Source organism: Primulina eburnea, chromosome 2 (assembly GCF_022965805.1).
Source record: "Primulina eburnea isolate SZY01 chromosome 2, ASM2296580v1, whole genome shotgun sequence".
Classification (NCBI taxonomy): domain Eukaryota; kingdom Viridiplantae; phylum Streptophyta; class Magnoliopsida; order Lamiales; family Gesneriaceae; genus Primulina; species Primulina eburnea.
In genome coordinates this window covers 11,347,281-11,367,920 of record NC_133102.1, presented here as the reverse complement: position 1 = coordinate 11,367,920, position 20,640 = coordinate 11,347,281, and the positions used below count along the sequence as shown (strand labels likewise).

General features: G+C 35.0%; 2 protein-coding genes across 2 annotated transcripts in view; one reads left to right on the top strand and one right to left on the bottom strand.

Moving 5' to 3' along the window:
* Window positions 1–20,640, top strand: part of LOC140822964 (periodic tryptophan protein 2-like) — a 97,575-nt gene that overhangs the window by 54,898 nt on the left and 22,037 nt on the right. The window lies entirely within an intron of this gene.
* LOC140824584 (transcription factor MYB1-like) lies at window positions 9,625–11,416 on the bottom strand. The gene is made up of 3 exons (XM_073186155.1): window positions 11,105–11,416; window positions 10,887–11,016; window positions 9,625–10,085 (listed from the first exon to the last, which is right to left on the bottom strand). Exons 1-3 carry the CDS (start codon window positions 11,253–11,255, stop codon window positions 9,722–9,724), a joined length of 645 nt encoding a protein of 214 aa, XP_073042256.1. The 5' UTR covers window positions 11,256–11,416; the 3' UTR covers window positions 9,625–9,721.

Genomic DNA, 20,640 nt, shown 5'->3' with positions numbered 1-20,640 from the left:
AAAAATAGGAAGGGATCCGTTGAAAACGGGAACGGTGAACTTACAATGAAAATGGAGTGAACCGTCGAAAACAAGGGGCGGGAATCTCAATGATAGTGGATCCATTGAAAAATTGTATGGTGAAGTTATTTTTATGATAGTCGGTGCTATCATCGAAGAAGTGAACGTTGAACCCGGCAGCCTAATACTATGGTTTATAGATTGATCAATCGAATGAATGTTTTCACTTTCGAAGATCGAACTTCACCTAAAAATGATAATTTTAAGTGAAAAATTTTCATATGCAAGCATGATCTAAAAAGTTGCATATTTTTGAATGATTCACGTTTGCATGGAAAAATCTATTTTTAGTAAAATTAATTTTATGCATGTGAGTGTATATTTACGTACTTGCTATATTATGTTTGAATGTGATGAGTCATTAGACTCACTAGGTTTGAATGGTTGCAGGTGATGACTATGTTGAGTCGTGGTGCGGACTTTCGAGTCATCCGAAGAGCGCAGTGCTTACCCGGAGACCTAGAAATTCCGCAAATGTTGAAAACTTTTGATGATTTTATGGATTATCGATTTTATTTAGTTAGGATGCTAGAATTTAATGAGTTAAATTTTAGACTTTTATTGCTTTATTTACTTATTCCGCATGAATGATTTTGGATATTATGGAATTTTGTTTATTTGATTTTTTATACTAGCTTATTTATGATGAATTAATTATGCATGGTTTAGACAAAAACAAAAACTAGTGTAAATAAATGACTTTAGAAGTAGGGTTGTTTCAGTTGTTATCAGAGCGGTGGTTCTTTAAAAGGGTTATGTCTGATGCTGTCGAGGGGCTTGAGAAATCACGCCTCAATGTCTATGAGTTTTATTGCTTTAAAATTTTATTATCTTATTATTTATTTAATTGTTTAGAAGTACTTTATTTTATTAGAAAAATGTTAGATGCCTTTTATTTTAAATGCATGTTGGTTTCGTTGTTTAGACGGTATATCCAATTATGCTTCAGAGACATGAGAAGAATTTAGTTTTTCTATATCTCGAATTTTGCACTACCTAAGATTAAGTTGAGGCAAATTAAACTTGGTGATTGAGGACTGCTTGTTTCGAATTCTACATTGTGTAGGAAGAGAATGTCGAAGTAATGTTGTGGGTTGAATTTTTAGGAATCATGAACTTAGGGACTGAATTATAATAATTTGAAGGACTTAATTGCAAGTTTTCGGAAATATTGAGGGTGATTTTCTATAATTCAAAAAAATAGGGGCTTAGCTGTATGAATCCGAAAACTTGGATGGCTAAAATGCGAAAATTTGGGTTTGGCAATAGGAATATATTTTGAGAAATTAAATTATACGATCAGGATTACCTAAGATAAAGTCAATCAATTAAAGTAATCTCTAGGAAGATAAAATAACTTTAAGGTAGTTAAGGATTTATAATTGATAGAGGATGTAGAGTTAGTTAAAATTTTGATTTCCTTGTGATCAAGAAATTTGGTATAAATGTACAAAAATAGAAGATAGCATATAAAAGTATGCAGCGAACGCGTGATAGATCGCAAAATTTAAGCCAAGCGGATTAAGCATGAAGTGAATGAGTGAGCCTAAACTTTTCAATAATCAAATACTAGAAAATTTTCGAGGACAAAATTCTATTTAAGGGAGGAGGAATTGTAAAGCCCGAAAACCCGAACGCACTAACCACATGGATTCATGAAAATTTATTTGAATTTATTTAAATAAGTGGTCTACAAGCATGTTTAAGTATTAGCATGGTTTAATGATTATTTAATCGAATGTTATGAATGTGAACTTTCTATAGTCGAATACGCAATGTACGACAAAGACGAGAGAACCGGGGACGATTTTGATAAGGTTTCTATTTTTAGAAAGTTATAAATAGAAACTCTAGATTTAGTATGTCCAAATTAGGAAAACGGCAATCTAATTATATAGTAAGGGACGAATTTAATCGATAACGAACATTTGCTAGAAAACGAGTAGTTTTGGGCGTGCGATACTAAAAACGAGCGGCACCAAATATTTTCTTAAATTGTTGGTACTTTTTATTGGATTAATTATGGGATTAGTTAATTCCTTAATGTTCCTAGATTAATAAAGATATGATTAAATAATTAGTGCATATTAAGTAAACTTAAGCCCACTAATAACTAATTAAATAGAATACTACCCTACCCCACCCAATAACCACACACCACTTCACTTGGCAGCACACACTCACACATACTAGAGTCCTGAAGCAAGGGAAGGAGGAAAGTTTTGTGTCCCGTTCGTCTTTCGTCGCGCTGTCTACCGTATTCGTAAGAATAAAATATCAAGCCATGTTTTCAAACCCATTTTCAAGCACCATTCAATCCATATTATTGCATGTATGCTGATGTGTGTGAACAACTTATAAAAGTGATTGTTTTTAATCTCATGCTTGTGTATCTAACGTTTCCATATAAGATTTTCGATGTTTATTGAATTCTTGAAGTAGGGATGCAAACCAAGGTATTCAAGGGCTGGTCTAAACATTTAAGAGGAGGTTTGAAGGTATGAAAGTCACAATGGAAAGCCACAAGTGAAGGGGAAGGGTGCGGCTTTGGTGTGTCCAGCCCTGCACGCAAAACGCGTGATGGCCGTGAAGGGAAAGGTGCGGCTTTGGTGTTCCTACGGCAATGGGGACAACATGGGACTCTATCCATGGTTGTGAGAGAAGGATAGGGATCCTAGGATGGCCTAGGGATGGTTCGGTCAGAGATTGTTTGGGTCGGTCGAAAACTGTATCCGAAACACCACAAACATGCACAAGTGGTGCTGTTTTGGTGTATGGGGTTTCCTAGGGCTAAGGGGTCGGTTCAAGGGCTGGTCTAGGGGCTTGGGATGTGTATTAGGGTTCCTGGTGAGAGTCTAGTGTGAGCGAAAATTCGAGTCAAGGTCAGCCATAGCCGCTGGAGCGTTTGTTCCTCGGCTGCCTGCGAAGAGCCATTCGGTGGACTACTGTTGTGATGGGTTTGGAGCTTAGGGCGTCTGGTCTGTGTCCGAAAGGGAATGATCATGGTCTTTTTCAGTGTCTATGAAAGGGGTCTGGGGCCTGGTTCGGGGTCGTTCCGAGCCGTAGTCCGTTCGGGGTCGTCAATTGTCCGAACTGGTTAAAAAGTTAATCCAACTTTCGATTTTGGCATGGGCTTGGGGACTTCCAGCAGCTTAAATGGGGTTTTAGGATGTTAATAAAAGGTATGGTCTTGGGTTGTTTCGAGTCAGAAGGGTAGTTTGGTAATTTGTTTAACCAAAAACGCGAAAACTGTGGTAAATGAGCCATTTGGTAAGCGAATCGCTTCGTTTTTGAAATATAGGTCCTAAGATTAAATTTCCAGCAAGCTACTGGATATTTTTGAGTGTTTTTAAAGTTTTGAAATCGAGTCGTCTCCTTGAGTCAAAGTGTAAGGTCGTCCGGGTACGTATAGCGTTGAATCGTGAGCGGTTGGTTCGAGGGAAGTCGATGGTGGTTTGCAACTTCCTAAAACAATTCCACATCATGAAGGATGTATTTTTAGAAGTTGTAAAGTATATCTATGAAATATATAATATATATATATATATATATATATATATATATATATATATATATATATATATTAGTTTTAACGTATTTGCTATTTCTAGCAATCTCGACGTATATGAACGATGTGAAGAATATTTTTGGAAATTTTAAAAGAATATGGAAAGTCATGAATGTTTTACGAAATAATAAAGAAAAGGAAAATATTTTGAGGAATGTGAATTGATCGTGACAAAAAAGTAGTAAGGGATCCGTTGGAAACGGGAACGGTGAACTTGCAATGAAAAGGGAGTGAACCGTCGAAAACAGGGGCGAGAATCTCAATGATAATGGATCCGTTGAAAAATTGAACGAGCAAGTTATTTTTATGATAGTCAGTGATATCGTCGAAGAAGTGGATGTAGAACCCGACGGCCTAGTACTATAGTTTATAGATTGATCGATCTAATGAATGTTGTCACTTTCGAGGATCGGATTTCACCTAAAAATGATAATTTAAATGGAAAATGTTCATATGTAAGCATCGTTTAAAAATTTGCATATTTTTTAAGGTTTCACGATTACATGGAAAAATCTATTTTTAGTAAAATTAATTTTTATGCATGTGAGTGTATATTTACGTACTTGCTATATTAGGTTTGAATATGCTGAGTCATTAGACTCATTAGATTTGAATGATTGCTTGTGATGACGATGTTGAGTCATGAGAAGCGGACTATCGAGTCACCCGGAAAGCGTTGTGCATACCCGAGGACTTAGAAATTTCGCATATGTTAAAGAATTTTGATGATTTTATGGATTATCGTTTTTATTTATTGACTGTTATGATGCTAGAATTTAATGAGTTGAATTTTAGACTTTATTACTTTATTTGCTTATTTTGCATGAATGGTTTTGTATGTTATGGAATTCTGTTTATTTGATTATTTATGCTAGCCTATTTATGATGAATTAATTATGCATGGTTTAGAAAAAAATACTAATGTAAAATAACTGACTTTAGAAGTAGGGTCGTTTCATATCAGCTTTTCCTCCAAATTATAGTTCATACGGACATATAGGATATGCGTAAATTTTGTTAGTCTTTCTACGATTAGCCAAATCCCATCATGATTTTGCTCGACTTTGGAAATCCTACCCCAAAGTTAATTTACACTCTGGTATTTGTAGTAGTTGTAGGATTCCTGCAAATCGTGAAGACCAACTTTGACCTGTTGATAAATTTGGCATCTAGAGACAAAAGCGAATCTTTTTTCTTTCCATTCCACTAAAAGTTCTTTAAATCTCGATATATCTTGGTACTACTGGGGTTGATTGAAAATTTTGACTTGTGTGTTTCAGACATCACTTCTTGTCAAATATTTTCGATGTCTGGTACATACAAACACCTTTTCATTCGCATAATTCCCTTCTCATTAGTCTGGAATTCTTGAGATTTCGTCTCTTTGAGTTGTTCCTTTATTTTTATCAAGGAGAGATCTAGGTATTTATTTAGTTTGACTGATTCATTAAGTCAGGGTTGCACTGAAAGAGAATCTAAGTTCACTTTCCTTATGTTCTTTTGGCTTAGGGCATCCGCTATCTTGTTTGATTTACCCAAATGACAGTTTATCATTAAGTTGTAATCCTTCAAGAGTTTGATCCACCACCTCTGATTCATGTTTAATTCTTTTTGTGTGAACATTTATTTGAGGCTTTGGTGATCGGTAAATATTCACATTTGTGACCATATAGATAGTTCTTTTAGATCTTTAGCGCAAATACTACCGCGACAAATTCAAAATCATCTGTTAGGTAATTTTTCTCATAATGTTTTAATTTCCTTGAAGTGTAGGCAATTATTCATCCATCTTGCATGATCACACATCACATTCCTCCTTTTGATGCATCTCTGTAAATGATGAAACTCTTGCATTCTTCTAGTAGTACTAATACTGGTTTAGAAATGAGTTTCTTATTCAGGATCTCGAAAATTTTCTTACACTCTTTATTCCATGTTATCCACAACAAGGTGCAAATAATATTTTTCTCCTGAACTCTATCCATAGCACAATGAATCTTGGTGATGTAGCATTCTTACTTGCTTTCGAGGTCTTTCAAGCTTGTGACGAGAGCGGGAAACAAGTCCTACTTGATCTCACTACAGAAATCTCGGTTAATAGCGACTAGATGTACAACATGAGATGAATGCTTGGGGCTAGAGCGAGATGGCTCTCGGCTTGGTCAAGGTGATGAATGATACATTGCACATCGATCTGGAGTAGATTATTGGCCTCAATGTGTTCTTGTTTCTCTTGTCTTTCTTTAACCATTTTGAGCTTAACGGTTGCAATCTCCCAGTCTTGGTTGTTGATAGCAAGATGTCGCATCAAATGAGTGACTTGAGCATGAATACAGGGGGAAACCATCTCTTTGAATAAATCGAATGAAAATGAGGATTACGGTAAAAATTTGGTACAAATTCGGTTTACACGAGATTTTTTGAGAAATTTTTCAAAAATAGTAAGTTTGGAATTTTCATATGGATCAAAATATACGAGTCATAAGGGTTACATAACAGTTTACGGAGTTGAAATTTGAATTTTCCATTCGAATTTTTAAGCAAATCATAATTTACTATAAACGACAAAGAAACGATTTTGAAGGCCTATACAATTGAATTTCGTGATTTAGAGGGTGACATCACAATTAACGAAGAGAACTTTCATGGAGAGTTTTACTCGTTGGACCAATTCGGATTAGATTGCACTATCTGACATTGTCAAATTTTGTCTATAAAAATCCAGCTAGATATGAATCTGGCGACTCTGAAACTACGTAATTGTCACGTTCGAAGACTGGAGTGTATGAAACCAACATTGTTTAACAATTTAAATTGAAAATAATAATCCTCATAGCAAATCAAATAGCCGAAACCAGTCTATTTCATAAAAGATTATTGTCTTCGTAATGCATAAACCAAAGAGTGCGGAAGCTCTCTTTGCAATAAAAAAAGTACGAAAAGCGGAAGCGAATTACAAATGAACTTAAAAAGAGAAACTTGTGAATTTAAAAAAATAAACTTGATCTTCATATCTTGGATTTCTTCACCAGTCCCAAAACATGTTTTGTTCATTCTCCTCCACCTGATCTTTATTCTTATCTTAGGAGGAAAGTAAGGGAGCAAATGTTTCGTGAAACAATCAGCAAATGGGCCAATCGAATAATAGAATAACAAATTATACATATAATCTTAAAAAGGTCGAACTGCAGAACGGAGGACAAATTTGGAATAGAAGATCATATCATATACTCATATAATTTCAAAAGATAATCACATATAACCCTGAAGGCATTTTTTTTAATCATAATGACCATGAACTATCCCAATCTTGGGTTTCCTTTGGGATTTTTTTCCCGTATATAGGTTCTCTATGGGGACTTTTCTCTCACAAACTTTCCCATGCCCAATTACTCAACGCAGTGGGTATCACATCGGAATATAATGAATAAGAGTAAAGGGAAAGAAGCATAACAAAAGATATATTGATTATCATAATGACCATGGGCTATCTCGATCTATCTGGGGCCTTTTCTCGTAAACGAGTTCCATCTAAAGCCTTTTCTCTCACAAGTTTTCTCAATGCACTATTACTCAAATCATGACAAATGAGCAAATCAAATCAATACATAAAGATTTCATCTCAGAATAAAACTAGTAAAAAAAGAAGCATAACAAAATATATAGTAATTCGATCAAATTTTAAACATATATATCTTTTTTTAAAACATATATAAGTCCACTTACATTTACAAATGAACTTGAGTGATATTAGAATTTGGAGAGAAGTTCTTTGAACTCTTCGGCAGCGTGGTGCATGCGATGTCACCTACTACTGTCGGCTAATCTTGGTTGAGAATCTAGAAAATTTTCTACAATGTGTAGTTCTATTGGATACACCACAAATCACTAAAAGAATACTCAAAAGAATGAGAGTGAAAGAAATTTTCAGATTTCCATATGTATATAAATTAGTCAACTCGCATAAGCCTGCGACATATCTAACTATCAGATCATGATGAAATTTGGTTACACGTATATATGAAAAGGCAAAGAATGTTGAATGGTGGAGATGAGTTTTGAAGTCATTTGAAGCAGTAAATAGACGACGAATAGAAGTTGTTTTCTCACAAATATAAGATATATGCAGTCTTCTTGCTAAGGTTTTTTTACATAAATCTAACCGTATACGCAGTCTTCTTGCCAAGGTTTTTTACATAAATCTAACCATGGGTTTGAGTTTAATTTGGAGAGCTTATCGAGAACATCATGTCGTACATTTAGAACAGTGGAGATCAGATTTTGTGGTCATAAAAAATATCTGGATGACAAAAAAAACTTGCATATTGTATAGGCCGAAATTTCCATCTGAAAGAGTATATTTAATACATTTCTTGAAGCCAAATTCAAATAATAATTATGGTCAAAGTTTTCTTGAATCCAAGGGACACCGAGGTTAGATGCAGAGTCATTTTTTACATCATAAATGTGTCCAATTTTAGCTCAGATGAAAGATGAATTTTGAGCTTAATGGAGCTAAAGTTACGGTACTTGAGTTGAGGGTTTTTTTGCTTCATAAGCTTGAATTATTGGAATTTTCTTGGCTTACATCAATTGAGCTTGGTTCGAGCTTATGAAGCTGAAATTCGGATTCATGAGCCGAAATTTTTGAGTTGAAAGATTTGAGCTAGTGTTGAACTAAAATTTGATGTATTATGAGTTGACAATATTGAAATATCTTGGCTTGAACTCGTTGAGATTTTAGGAGTAAAATTGGGTCATCACAAGGAATGTCTGAGGTTTGACCAGACCCGTCTCATTATCATCTCTAGCTATCAACTTTATATCACTCTTTTTTTTCCTTTCCAAACTCGACCTTAAACCCCATACCCGTCTCATTGTCATCTCTAACTATCAACTTTATATCACTCTTTTTTTCCCTTTCCAAACTCGACCTTCAAACTCTCAATGTTGGTATAAATCACTCACTCACCAAACCTGACACGGATGTCATAAGCACACCTGATGTAGCATAGATCGAACCTGAAAAGATTTACAACCTGAGGCTCATTCGTAGGGCTAATTACCAACGTGAGAAAACAAAGAAATAATCCATTAAGTCCTAAATAAAACAACATGCGAAAAATAACATCGACTTGATAAAAGCTACGTACGTACTACATTATCAGGACTCTAAACAACAGACAAATTATAAATAAATAAAATTGCGACAATGTATTTTCTAATTTTGGTTACAAATGCTGATTTATGTAACAAGAAAAGAATGATATGAAAAGCCTTTTAGATATAAACGTAATATAATTTTAATATTTCATAAATCAAATAAAATAAATAATATCCACAGTAAAATAGGCTCTGACTATTGGAGTGATCTGATATGAACTTAATATTTCAAAAACACGTGTGCCTCCTGTAATGCCCAAATTTTGATATAATATGGCAGTAGTTGTGATGGTTCTTGGCTTTACGTTATGGTATGAATGGTAATGATGTTATAGAATGGAATAGATAATGGATGGGTAGAACAAAGGTGGAATTTGAGCTAAATATGTAATGGAAGTGGCCTCACATCAATTGGATCAATATACAAAACATTATGCTAAAAACCACAACTACTGCCACATTTTTCATACCGTTTCTGCACTTCCGATCCATTAACTATTTAGCTCAAATTCCACCTTTGATTCTACCATCCATTATCTATTCCATTCTATAACATCATTACCATTCATATGATAACGTAAAGCCAAGAACCATCACAACTACTGCCTGCATATTATATCAAAATTTGGGCATTACACCTCCTCTATTTTTTTTATTAAGATTAATTTATATATATGTCCAAGAAATCAAATTCCATCTCTTGTGCCACAATAATCAAGTCATTTCTTGTAACTTTGTTTCAAATCTCGACCAAAGCCGACATAGAGGCGTATATACGTCATGTTTAATGTCATATGCATGCTGTGATTTCTCTCACATGTTCATTACAGCTTGTGATAGTCATGTGTTTTGATCCCCTGACTTTAGGAAAAAACTGGTTTATTATATTCATTTTCGCCGAAAGTGACAATTTAAATGAATTTTATACACTCAAACATCATCAAATCCTAAGAGTTTCCAAATATCCATGGAGAGTTCTTCATTTAGCTCATCGCCACCATTGATTTGATTAGAGCAATTGTCTCCAGCATCTGATCTTCCAGTTTGAATCAAAAGCGGGGTCGTTCCAATGCCACAGCACTGTAAATTAATTTGCTGCGGCGTTTCTTCACTGATTAATGGTTGCTGCTGCTGCTTCTTCTTATTTGATAGGGCCAATTTCGCCAGATTGTGCGGTTTTGGTTTTATAATCTTGGTTTTGATCTCGACTGATTTATTCATGATGTGTGTGTTCCAATAATTCTTCACATCGTTTGCAGTTCGCCCTGGAATCCTACCAGCAATCAACGACCATCTGCGTTCAAATTCTATATTTAACAAAAAAAGATAAGACTAAACAACTTGCTAGTTCTCTTCTTTTTTTTTTTTTTTCCTATAATTACGTGTATATATTGATCAACTTAATTAAATAAGAGGAATTGCTTCTCACACTCCACTTTTATGATTTAAATACTTCACAAATATAAAGGTGGAGTACAATTTGTAATGCCAATATCCCGTAAATTAAGTAATGCCGACACCACATATTTAGTCATTTATCTTGTATTTTTTTTCCTATTTTTATCTTTTTTCATTGGAATATTGACCCGACATCATACAAGTTGCCAATATTTATCGTTTCATCAACATTTTCTTCATAAATCATTATTTTTGTTGTCACGTCAACACTCCGATAAAAAATGTTAAAATTAAAAGGTTTGAAGTGAAACAGTAAACTGAGTGACAGAAACCAAAACCAATGTCAGAACTAGAAACTTTCAACAAGAAGGTAAATTAAAAATTGGAAAACATATACATTAAGAAGGCCAATTAATCATAACATTCGTTGCTTCATGCATGCCTGTCATATGCTCTTGTTTCTGATATCTTTTTTTTTTTTGGGGGGCTGCCACAGCTTGCGTGGTAAATGAGTAATCTGAATATACCAAGAGGACAAAATTTTGTATATATATAATTTTGATATATTATTCACTCTTTGTATATATTTCTATTCATCAATAAAATATCATTTTCGAACATATTTTATAACATCCAATACATGAATGACATATTAATCGTGCGTGTGTGATGTCAATTTCCATGGATAAACACTTGCCTGTTTCCTAGAAGCTTATGAAGCCTCAACAAGAGATCGATTTCATCCGTCGTAAAATAACCCCGTTTAATATCTGGACTCAAATAATTCACCCATCTCAACCTGCAACTCTTCCTGCACCTATTCAAACCTGCAAATCACAGAACCAGACAAATCGAAATTCTTCGATGGTCTGAAATATTTGTGTAACAAATTTACATGCATGTGATTATTTTTACCTGCTCTGAGAGGAACTAAATGCCACCTGCCTTCCCCAAAAGTTTCTACACATTTCTTCAAAAGTCCATCTTCTTCTTTGCTCCACGCACCTCTCCTCACTCCACTAGGATTAGTGTTCTTCCCCGCGTTTGCTTTCCTACTGCAATGCATTTCTTGGATTAATCTTTCTTTATGAAGTTCAGTACGTATGTGTGATGAAGGCAGGAAATATCTAAGGATGATAATGAGAAAATCTACGCAGCTCTTGTTTTTTATTTTATAGTCTGTACGAACTATAGATTTGACATAAATTTCTGATTTTTCTGTTTCAAACTTTCACGTGATTGATACAATTAGAGTAATTGTAATCAATGATTGAAATAAAATATATATATAAAAAGCCTTTGCCCAACAGCGAGTTTCTTGAAGACTCCTCCATGAATCACATCAATATTTTTGTTTGGTGCATGAGATATTTTATTGTAATAGATAGAAGCATATATTTTAGTTGATTATATTTTAAAATGAGAGAAAATTGTATTTTTTTTTTATTTTGATAATCTATATTATTATATGTTGTTATTAGTTTCAAAAATAGTTGATGTCACAATATACATATCAGTATACATTCGGATAAAAAGAATAAAATTGTAAAAAAATAAAAATAATTAAAATTAATGTTTGGCAACATAAAAGATCAAATAATAAAAAGACAAATATAGATCATTAAAATATAATTTTCTTTTTATTATAAATAAAATATCATAAAGTAATATAATTGTGCATGTTACATATTTTTTTCGATTGTACCTAGCCCATTATTTTTATTTCTAGACTGTACTTTTGACAGAAGTCTCCAAATTTTCTGTTTCACGTGATTAATGATACAATTTACAGTAATCGCAATCAATGATTGAAATAAAATATTAAAATAAGATAGAAAAAATCTTTAATTAGCCCAATAACGAGTTTCTTTTAACTCCTCCATAAATCACATTTATGCTTTTTTCACATCATGCTTGTAATATAGACGGGTTGATTTCAAATTACTTCAAATATTTTATCGTAATGACAGATTTAATAAATTATATTTTGTGTATCATCAAGGGATAACGCCATTATAGGCCCAAAACATTCCTATTGCATACTTGTTTCATATATTTCTAGTTTTAAATAATTTCTGTTGGAACATTTTATGTTCGTTATCTTGATTTTGATGATAAAAAACTTGTTATTTTGTTTCTAATGATTTATCTAAGTACGCAGGAAGCTGGAACTGATCAGGCTTCGAACTGATCAGTTAAACGAGCCAAAATTGAAGCTAACATATGCGAACTGAAAGTGCCAGCTGATTGCCCAAACTGAATCAGCTCAACTGATATATCAAAGAACAGCTCCATTGATTGTCCAGCTGATGGACAGTTCAACATAATATCTTCAAAAGCCCGGCCACCTGATGAAGTGCTCAACTGATTAAGAGCTCAGCTGACCAGTTCAACTGAAAGAGTGAAATCAGTTCTACTGACGAGTCAACTGATTTTACCAGCCCAACTGAATATTAGTTCAGATGACCAGTTAGGCGCATCAGGTAGGTATCAATCAGTCGTAGATCAAGACAAGCTTACCTAAGTGGATTCCAGCTACGCACAACGATACAAAAGCTGTTATACGATCAAGGTACAATAATGAACGTTGCAGAAACAATTAAAGACAAAATGTTCCAGCATAGATGTCGGAAAAATCGAGACACGAATATCAAAGAACGCATTCAAGCTGCAAAAAATACAATTATTGAGTCTCACTGTACGATCAGTTTTCCACCTATAAATAGAAGATCAGTGAAGACCAATATAAAAAAAAAAGTGTGTGCAGATACAGATAAAAATGGCACGCATATTGCATATCAGATTACAAGAAGCAATCAGCCCAGAAGGAACACTTCATCGTGTTATCAGCTTAGATTAGAAGCACAATTCCTTCAGTGTTTGAGAACACTTTCATGTTGTAATCAGAGATCAGTTCACACACACACACCACCACTCAAATATAGTCTTGCACAAAGACAATAAACTTGTTTATGTAGTCTTTGACACATAGACGTTAAACAAGTGTTGGCTGGAAGATGCTGCCTTCAGTCTAGTCTACGAGTTCAATTAGGTAGTTGGGTAATTCCTAAACTGAGTAGATTTGTACAAATCATTTGTATAAATCAAAGTCTTCTAGTGGATCCTACCCGAAGTGGTAGAAGGGGTGACATAGGAGCAGTTAAAGTCTCCAAACATCCATTAACATCTTGTGTATTTAAATTTTTAACTCTCATTTCAAACTGATTTGATCAGCTAGAGCATCCTACAGTTCAGTTTTCACCATAACTGAACTGATATATGTCACAACTGATTCCTTTTATTTTCAATTATTCAGTTACATAGGATATAAAATAACGAAAGATTACTTCGAGTATTTTTCGCTTGATTTAATATCAAACCCGATTTAATTCATCGATGAACATTCTTAGAACACGAGCTATTGCAGCTCCTGGAGAATATTGTGCTTAAAGCAGGTGCCGAGCACACGATCCTACACATTCAATATAACAAATATTCAAAGGCAAAAACTTGTGTGAGACTGTCTCACAGGTCATATTTTGTGAGACGGATATTTTATTTGGGTCATCCATGAAAAAATTATTTTTTATGTTAATAGTTTTACTTTTTATTGTGAATATCAGTATGATTGACTCGTCTCACATATAAAGATTCGTGAGACCGTCTCACAAAAGACCTACTTTGTGGGGACCCGGACGCTAATCAAGTTCATAATCGTCATTGGGAAAATTTAATCAATTATAATAAACAAGGTCTAATTTTTTTTTAAATGCGGAACGTAAAGTAAATCATCCTCATATACATATCAGTATAAAATAAGGTACAAGTCCTGTACAACATACATTCAATACAGACTAAGGTTCAACAACTAGCCACTACAAAAAAAATGATTTTCTGCAGCACGTCATCAACAGCGTGCATTAAACGCACGCTGCGAATACTACTTTTCACGGCGTGCACCCATATGTGCGTCGTTACTATTAACAGCGTGCCTTAAAAGCACGCCGCTGATATTACTATGGACGGCGTGCATTAAAAGAACGCTGCAGATAGTAACTTGATACTATTCACGGCGTACATTAAAAGTACGCTGCAGATATTATTACGAACGGCGTGCATCAAAAGCACGCTGCGGATAGTAATATCCGCATCTTGCATTTATATGTGTTGTTAATAAATTATATAAACGACAGCGCACAATAAAGGCGCGCCGTTAATAGTATTATTAACGGCATGCAAGTTTATGTGTTCTGCAAAAAGTAAATCATTTTTTTTAAAAAAAATTGTGTTCTGAAATTAACGGCGTACATCAATCGTACGCCGTCAATAGTATTATTCACGGCATGCATATTATAAGCACGCTGTAGAAAATGAGTTCGAATTTTAAATTAGCGACGCTTTAGTAAAACCGTCGCTAATTTTAAAATTGCGACGATTATAAGGCCACATTTAGCGACGGTTTACAAGAAACCGTAGCCGATTTAAGGCCACATTTAGCGACGGTTTAGAACAAACCGCCGCCGATTCAAATCGGCGACGGTTGACGATTAACCGTCGCTAATAGACTTACATCGGCGACCGTTTAGTAACAAACCGTCGTTAAAAAATCGTAAATTCTCTATTTATTCCCGATCTCCGTTCCATTTTTCTTCACAACACTTAAAATTTTTCTCTACTTACATGATTTAAGTTTCGATTTAAATACCTGTTTTTGTTTCAATTTTTGGTTAATTTTTTAATTGTTAATTAAGATCATGAGTATTATTATTATAGTTGTATTGTATTTTTATAAAAATGTATTAAATTATAAAAGTAAATTTTTTTAAAAAAAATTACACAAAATTTATCGACGGTTTTGGAATTATCGCGAAATTATAACACCGTCGCTACATTTTAAGACCGTCGCTAAATTAGCAACGGTTTTACACCGTCGCCATGTTGCGACGGTTTTGTCGAAAACTGTCGCTTATATTTTTTTTTTGTTTTATGACTATTAACGGCGTATATGTGCACACTGCAGAAAGTTGTATTAACAGCGTACATATGCACGATGCCAATAGTTTAACTATCAACAGCATACTCTGCACGCCGTTATTAAACTAAACCACAGCGTAAATCGCACGTCGCCAATAGTGTCAAACTTAAGACGGCTTTCGACTTTACAGCGTGCGTCGCAGCGTGCAATGCACGCTGCGGATACCTTTCCGCGGCGCATATTGCACGCTCCGGAAACCCACTTTTCTTGTAGTGAGCTATCAAGTGTTCAAACCCTATCTACAACAACATCAAAGTTCGTGGTCTCCACTCTAATCATGATCTCTCGTCATCTCCTCGACCCTGATCCTGTCCCACCTGTTGTCATGCATACATACAAACACGACAACAGCCGGATAATTCCGGTGAGAATATAATCCCAGTATAAATCAACGAACATGCAATCATATAATCAATATAAAGCATGAAGCAGATATCCTATATATATCAAAGTCTGAAACATAATCAATATAAAACTATCAATCATACTCGTGACTCCACGACTCAGACTAGACTCAATCCTAGTCTAGGGATCCCGGTTTCCTGACGTTGACATTCCTATATCGATCAACAGTAATAGAAGAAAATCCGATTCTATCCACGTCGATATAACCAAACATCCAGTGTCTTGACCTATCCGTCACAGACTGTGGCACTATCGCCAATACACTATCTTGTGACATCGTTCAATGTGCCCGTAGTGATCCCACCACTATCAGGCACTTCTGTCACAAGATCACTTGTCTAATACTCGTCTAATACATGCTTCCTATAAATCAATAGAACAACATATAAAATCAAATCAGTGCATATAACAACAATAAGTATGTGATTTAGGGAAACTCAAGTATATCTTACTTGAGTCGATATCTCGATATCACATTGACTTATACCTTTCGTTCCAGTCTCGGTCTGAAGCAATAACCATTCTGAACTCAAGACTGTCTCTGTAAATTTGAAACGACATATCGAGAACCATAATATCAATATTCCATTCTCAATTTAATACTGAATCTGATTAATCTGGATTTAATTCAAATCACGGTATAACGGCACAATCTCAGTATCCCCGTCAATACCATATCAACATACATCAATTACAATTCAAAACTCATATCCGATACAATTTGTAATTCATTCATAATTCAAATCTGTCCGATTTCAAATCATTATAATCAGAAAATCATAACAATTCCATAATCAGTCTGTTTTCCAATCTGACTTCGATTATATGATTTCTAACATGTCAAGAACATCATATATGAATCATATCAAATTCCTACAACATCATATTTTCAAATGATACCAAAACTCAATAAAACTTACGTCCCATTGTAGCCTGCGTCGATAGGAACTCAATACTGAAGTCGGATTCAAATTCTGACGGACGGATCTTTCACAAAAGGCGTAGGGATTTTTCACAACTTTCCCCTGAACCTTTCTCGGTTTTCTTGAGAAGGAAATGAAGGGAATTGCAAATTATATACATCAGTTGCATGGTAAAGCTACGTGGCTCGTCCTTTCACAAAACACGTCTCGCGCATATGCACGACATCACTCGGCGCATATGCGCGAGACCATATGTCTCGGCGCGTCATCTACACAGCACCTCGCGCATATGCGCGCCCCTGCTCGGCGTATATGCGCGAGGTTCTCTGGAATTGCACTTGGTTCATCGCACAACTCGCGCATATGCGTGCCCTCATGCGCGAGGTCTTCTGCCCCTTTTGCGCATGTGCGCACCACGTCGGGCATGTGCGCGAAAGGCACTGTCCTCGCACATACATCTTCTCATGCTGAGTCAAATCGTATCCCGATTAATCCCCTCGTAATCATATCAAATCATAAATCAATAATTACAGATTACCGGGATGAAAATTCTCGGGTATTACATACTCATACTCAAAATACACTTACCAAATATCCGTAAATATTTGCTCTACCAAGAACAATAATTCAAGTCTGTCACCACACAACCACACAAAAGCATTATTTCTTTTTTAAAAAAACAATTACATTGTAGGCTTTATAAAATATTTTCATTCGTTTGCTTACCATCTACATATTATATTATGAAGACTTACTTCTTCACGGTTCCTTGCTTCTTCTTGCCTATTGCCTAACTTATCCGTACTTGAGGTTAGTCTCATAAATCGGTCGACTCAGGGTTCATATTTTAAGAGGGTCTCAAATATATATATATATATATATATATATATATATATATATATATATATATATATATATATATATATATATATAGAGTAGTGCTTCAAATACATACACAAGACGATCTTTATTTACTATATGAGTATAACAATTTTTTGATAAAGAAACTTCACTTTTCTTAATCATATATTGACATTTATATATGAAAGTAGAATTCATTGTTCATAATTTTATTCAATGTGATCTCACAATAGCTAGTGATTTAGATAATCGAATTTCAACATTATGGTTTTTTTTAATTATTAAAATTTCATGTTGAAATGTTGGTGTACTTTTTTCTCATAATCAATATACAATAAAAGGTTTAAATTTTTGTTTGATATTCAAAATCATGTTTTGGCAATCGTATAATTTTAATAGGATGTTTATCGAATATATATTTAGTCAATATATGACTTGGCTCCAATTATTCTTAAATTGGTGGAGATACCTCTTGTTGTATGTCCATACGAATAATAAACTAGAATCTTCTTTATTCAATCACCAATAATCAAGTCCATGATTAATATCTATGATCCTCTTCTAGTTTGCACAAGAAAATCTAAAAGATTTGTGTGTCGAGAATTACAGTGCACGTACGACGACAATGGGGATGCAGCGGGAGCATGAAAGCGTTGCGGCGGACGTCCGGTGGTGATAGTTGGTGTACGAGCAACACTTGGTCCGAGAATACAAGGTGATGGCCAAATGGTGTAGTTGGGAGTAGAGTGAATAGTTTAGCATCAACCTTTAATGTGTTATCTCATATTCAATGATATCCTAGATGTAACGTACCTTACTTTTTACTACTTAAAATTTGCGGAAAAATTAAAAATTTTCTTAAATAAACGTGAACATTCAAAATTCTTTAAAAGAAGTAATCTGTACGTCTCACGAGTTGTAGCAACAAAATAATTGAAAGCTGAAGTTTGACAAAATTATTAAATATTTGCATAAAACGTAAAACATGACGGTCCTCGGGTTAGCCTCCCGCTCAGTTAAGCCTGCTCCTCGGTCCCCACCGTCAGTCTCCTAATTAACATCCTCACCTGCATCGATCAAGTCTAGTGGGTCTAAAGACTCAACACGTATAAACTGGAAGATAACGAGTACTACGTAATAAAACTACATGCAACTTTAAAATAGAACATATATACTTGAAACTTGAACTTGAACTTGAACATTCATACATATCATAGGCGTGTCATAACGTGAAAACTTTCATAAACATGCTTGCATACTTGTGCATACATAAACATACATGAACTTCATTATTTTGCGTAGAGATATGTTTCAAAGCAAGTGGCCCATAACATAATTTCCTGATCAGACTAAACCACAGTACTAGGATGACAGGGGCAAACCCACTGTCGCATACATGAGATCCCCATTCATGCTTTAACGGGTGGATTGGTCCCTGTTCATGCTTTAACGCTTTCCAATCCTTATCTAAACTCGTTCCTGCTTTAACGGGGTGGGTTGGTCCCCGTTCATGATTTAACGCTTTCCAACCTCATATATACATTGATCACAAGACATTTAGCATACTTCAAAAACTTGAAAATAATTTTCTTGCACGTCAACATACTTACTTGGCGTTGAGGGATTCGTTGGACTTCGATTGGGGCCGTTGCTGCACATACTAACTTGAATTCAAATGCTTAACTTGCATAACTTAGACGTAGGTAATCATGTTTGCTTACGAGTTCATTTCTTTCCTTAGGATGTTCTTAAATTCCCATGACTCGACCTTGTAAATCATTGCACTAGACCATGATATCAAACCCCAAACATGCTAATAAATTTTCCCCAAAATATGAAGGACACGAACCCCGTGCTTAGTTCCAGGTAGAAGTCCGGGTCGTCCGTGGGCTAAAATGTGTCGTGCAGAAAAAGGAGGGCACGGAAACTGTGTCTAGGTCCGAGTGGGGCTCCGTGTGTTTGGACAAATTTGACACCTAAAAGATTTAAAAGGCACGGACCCCGTGCTCTGGTCCGTGAGGGGGTCCGTGTCCGTGCGCAAAAATGGCACTAAGGAGGAAACAAAGGCACGGACCTCGTGCCAGGGTCCGTCCGTGGGTACGAGTACCTGCGGAACAAGCCAACATCCGAAAATTCTGAACAGGTTTTGTTTAACAGCCTAGACTCGATTGTACGGATAATTAGTCGACATCACGAGACCATCTTAGGATACTACATCAATGACTCGAGCCTATACGATTGCCCCCAAAACAACCACATATCCCAAATAACTCAATAATCCTTAAACAAACTTTCGACAGAAAATGGTTCGCACGGCTACTCGTTCTCTCAAGAGCCTAACGACGTGAAACGACACCTCAGTATACATCCCAACAACATGCTAAACATAACTAGACACAGAAACGTTCACCCTTCGATCCCCAATGAAGCCTGCAACAATTAAACCTCAAGAACGCATCAATACATAATATCCTGAAAATGCAGTTTGAGCAGTCCCACGAAAAACGTCATAACTCACTCAATTTTTATCCAAATATTTCGAATTTACTGTCAAATTGAAGGTATCAAAAAGTTATACAATTTTCATGTTGAAAGTTTTCTCAAAATCACGATCGAAAAATCGCAGTTTTAAAAATGACAGCAAAAAGGAGTTTTCAGATCTAAAATTATTTCAAAACTGATCTAAACCATTTTCCGCTCAAACGACGAATGTCACACATATATGTTTACGCATAAAACAACGCAACACATAATATGACATGATCGATGCAGCAAATGAAAGATTATACGTGCCTTTTGATATTTAAAAATACCGTGACGACGATACCGAAGCGGAGATGGTGCGAGGATTGATCCGGGATGAACGTGGCGCTAAAATCTTGCAACGAAATTAAAGAAAATTTGCTGGGAGGTGTGAAGGAGAGGGGTGGCCGCTTCTTAGATGGAGAAACCCTAGGTTTCGCACTCTTCAAAAATAATAAAAATCTGAATTGTGGTAGTGTTTATGTGTTTTACGGTTTCGGTGTGTGTAAAAGTATGAAAACCGTGTAGTGTGTGTGTGGCTAGATTAGGGGATTAAAATAATGCTTAATTAAATAATTAGTCACCAATTAAAACACTAACTTAACAAGTCTCCCCTAATTAAAGTAAAATACACACTAATTTTAAATAAACTTCTTAATTCAAATAACACACAAAAATACAAATTTTAAAAGTTTTAAACTCTT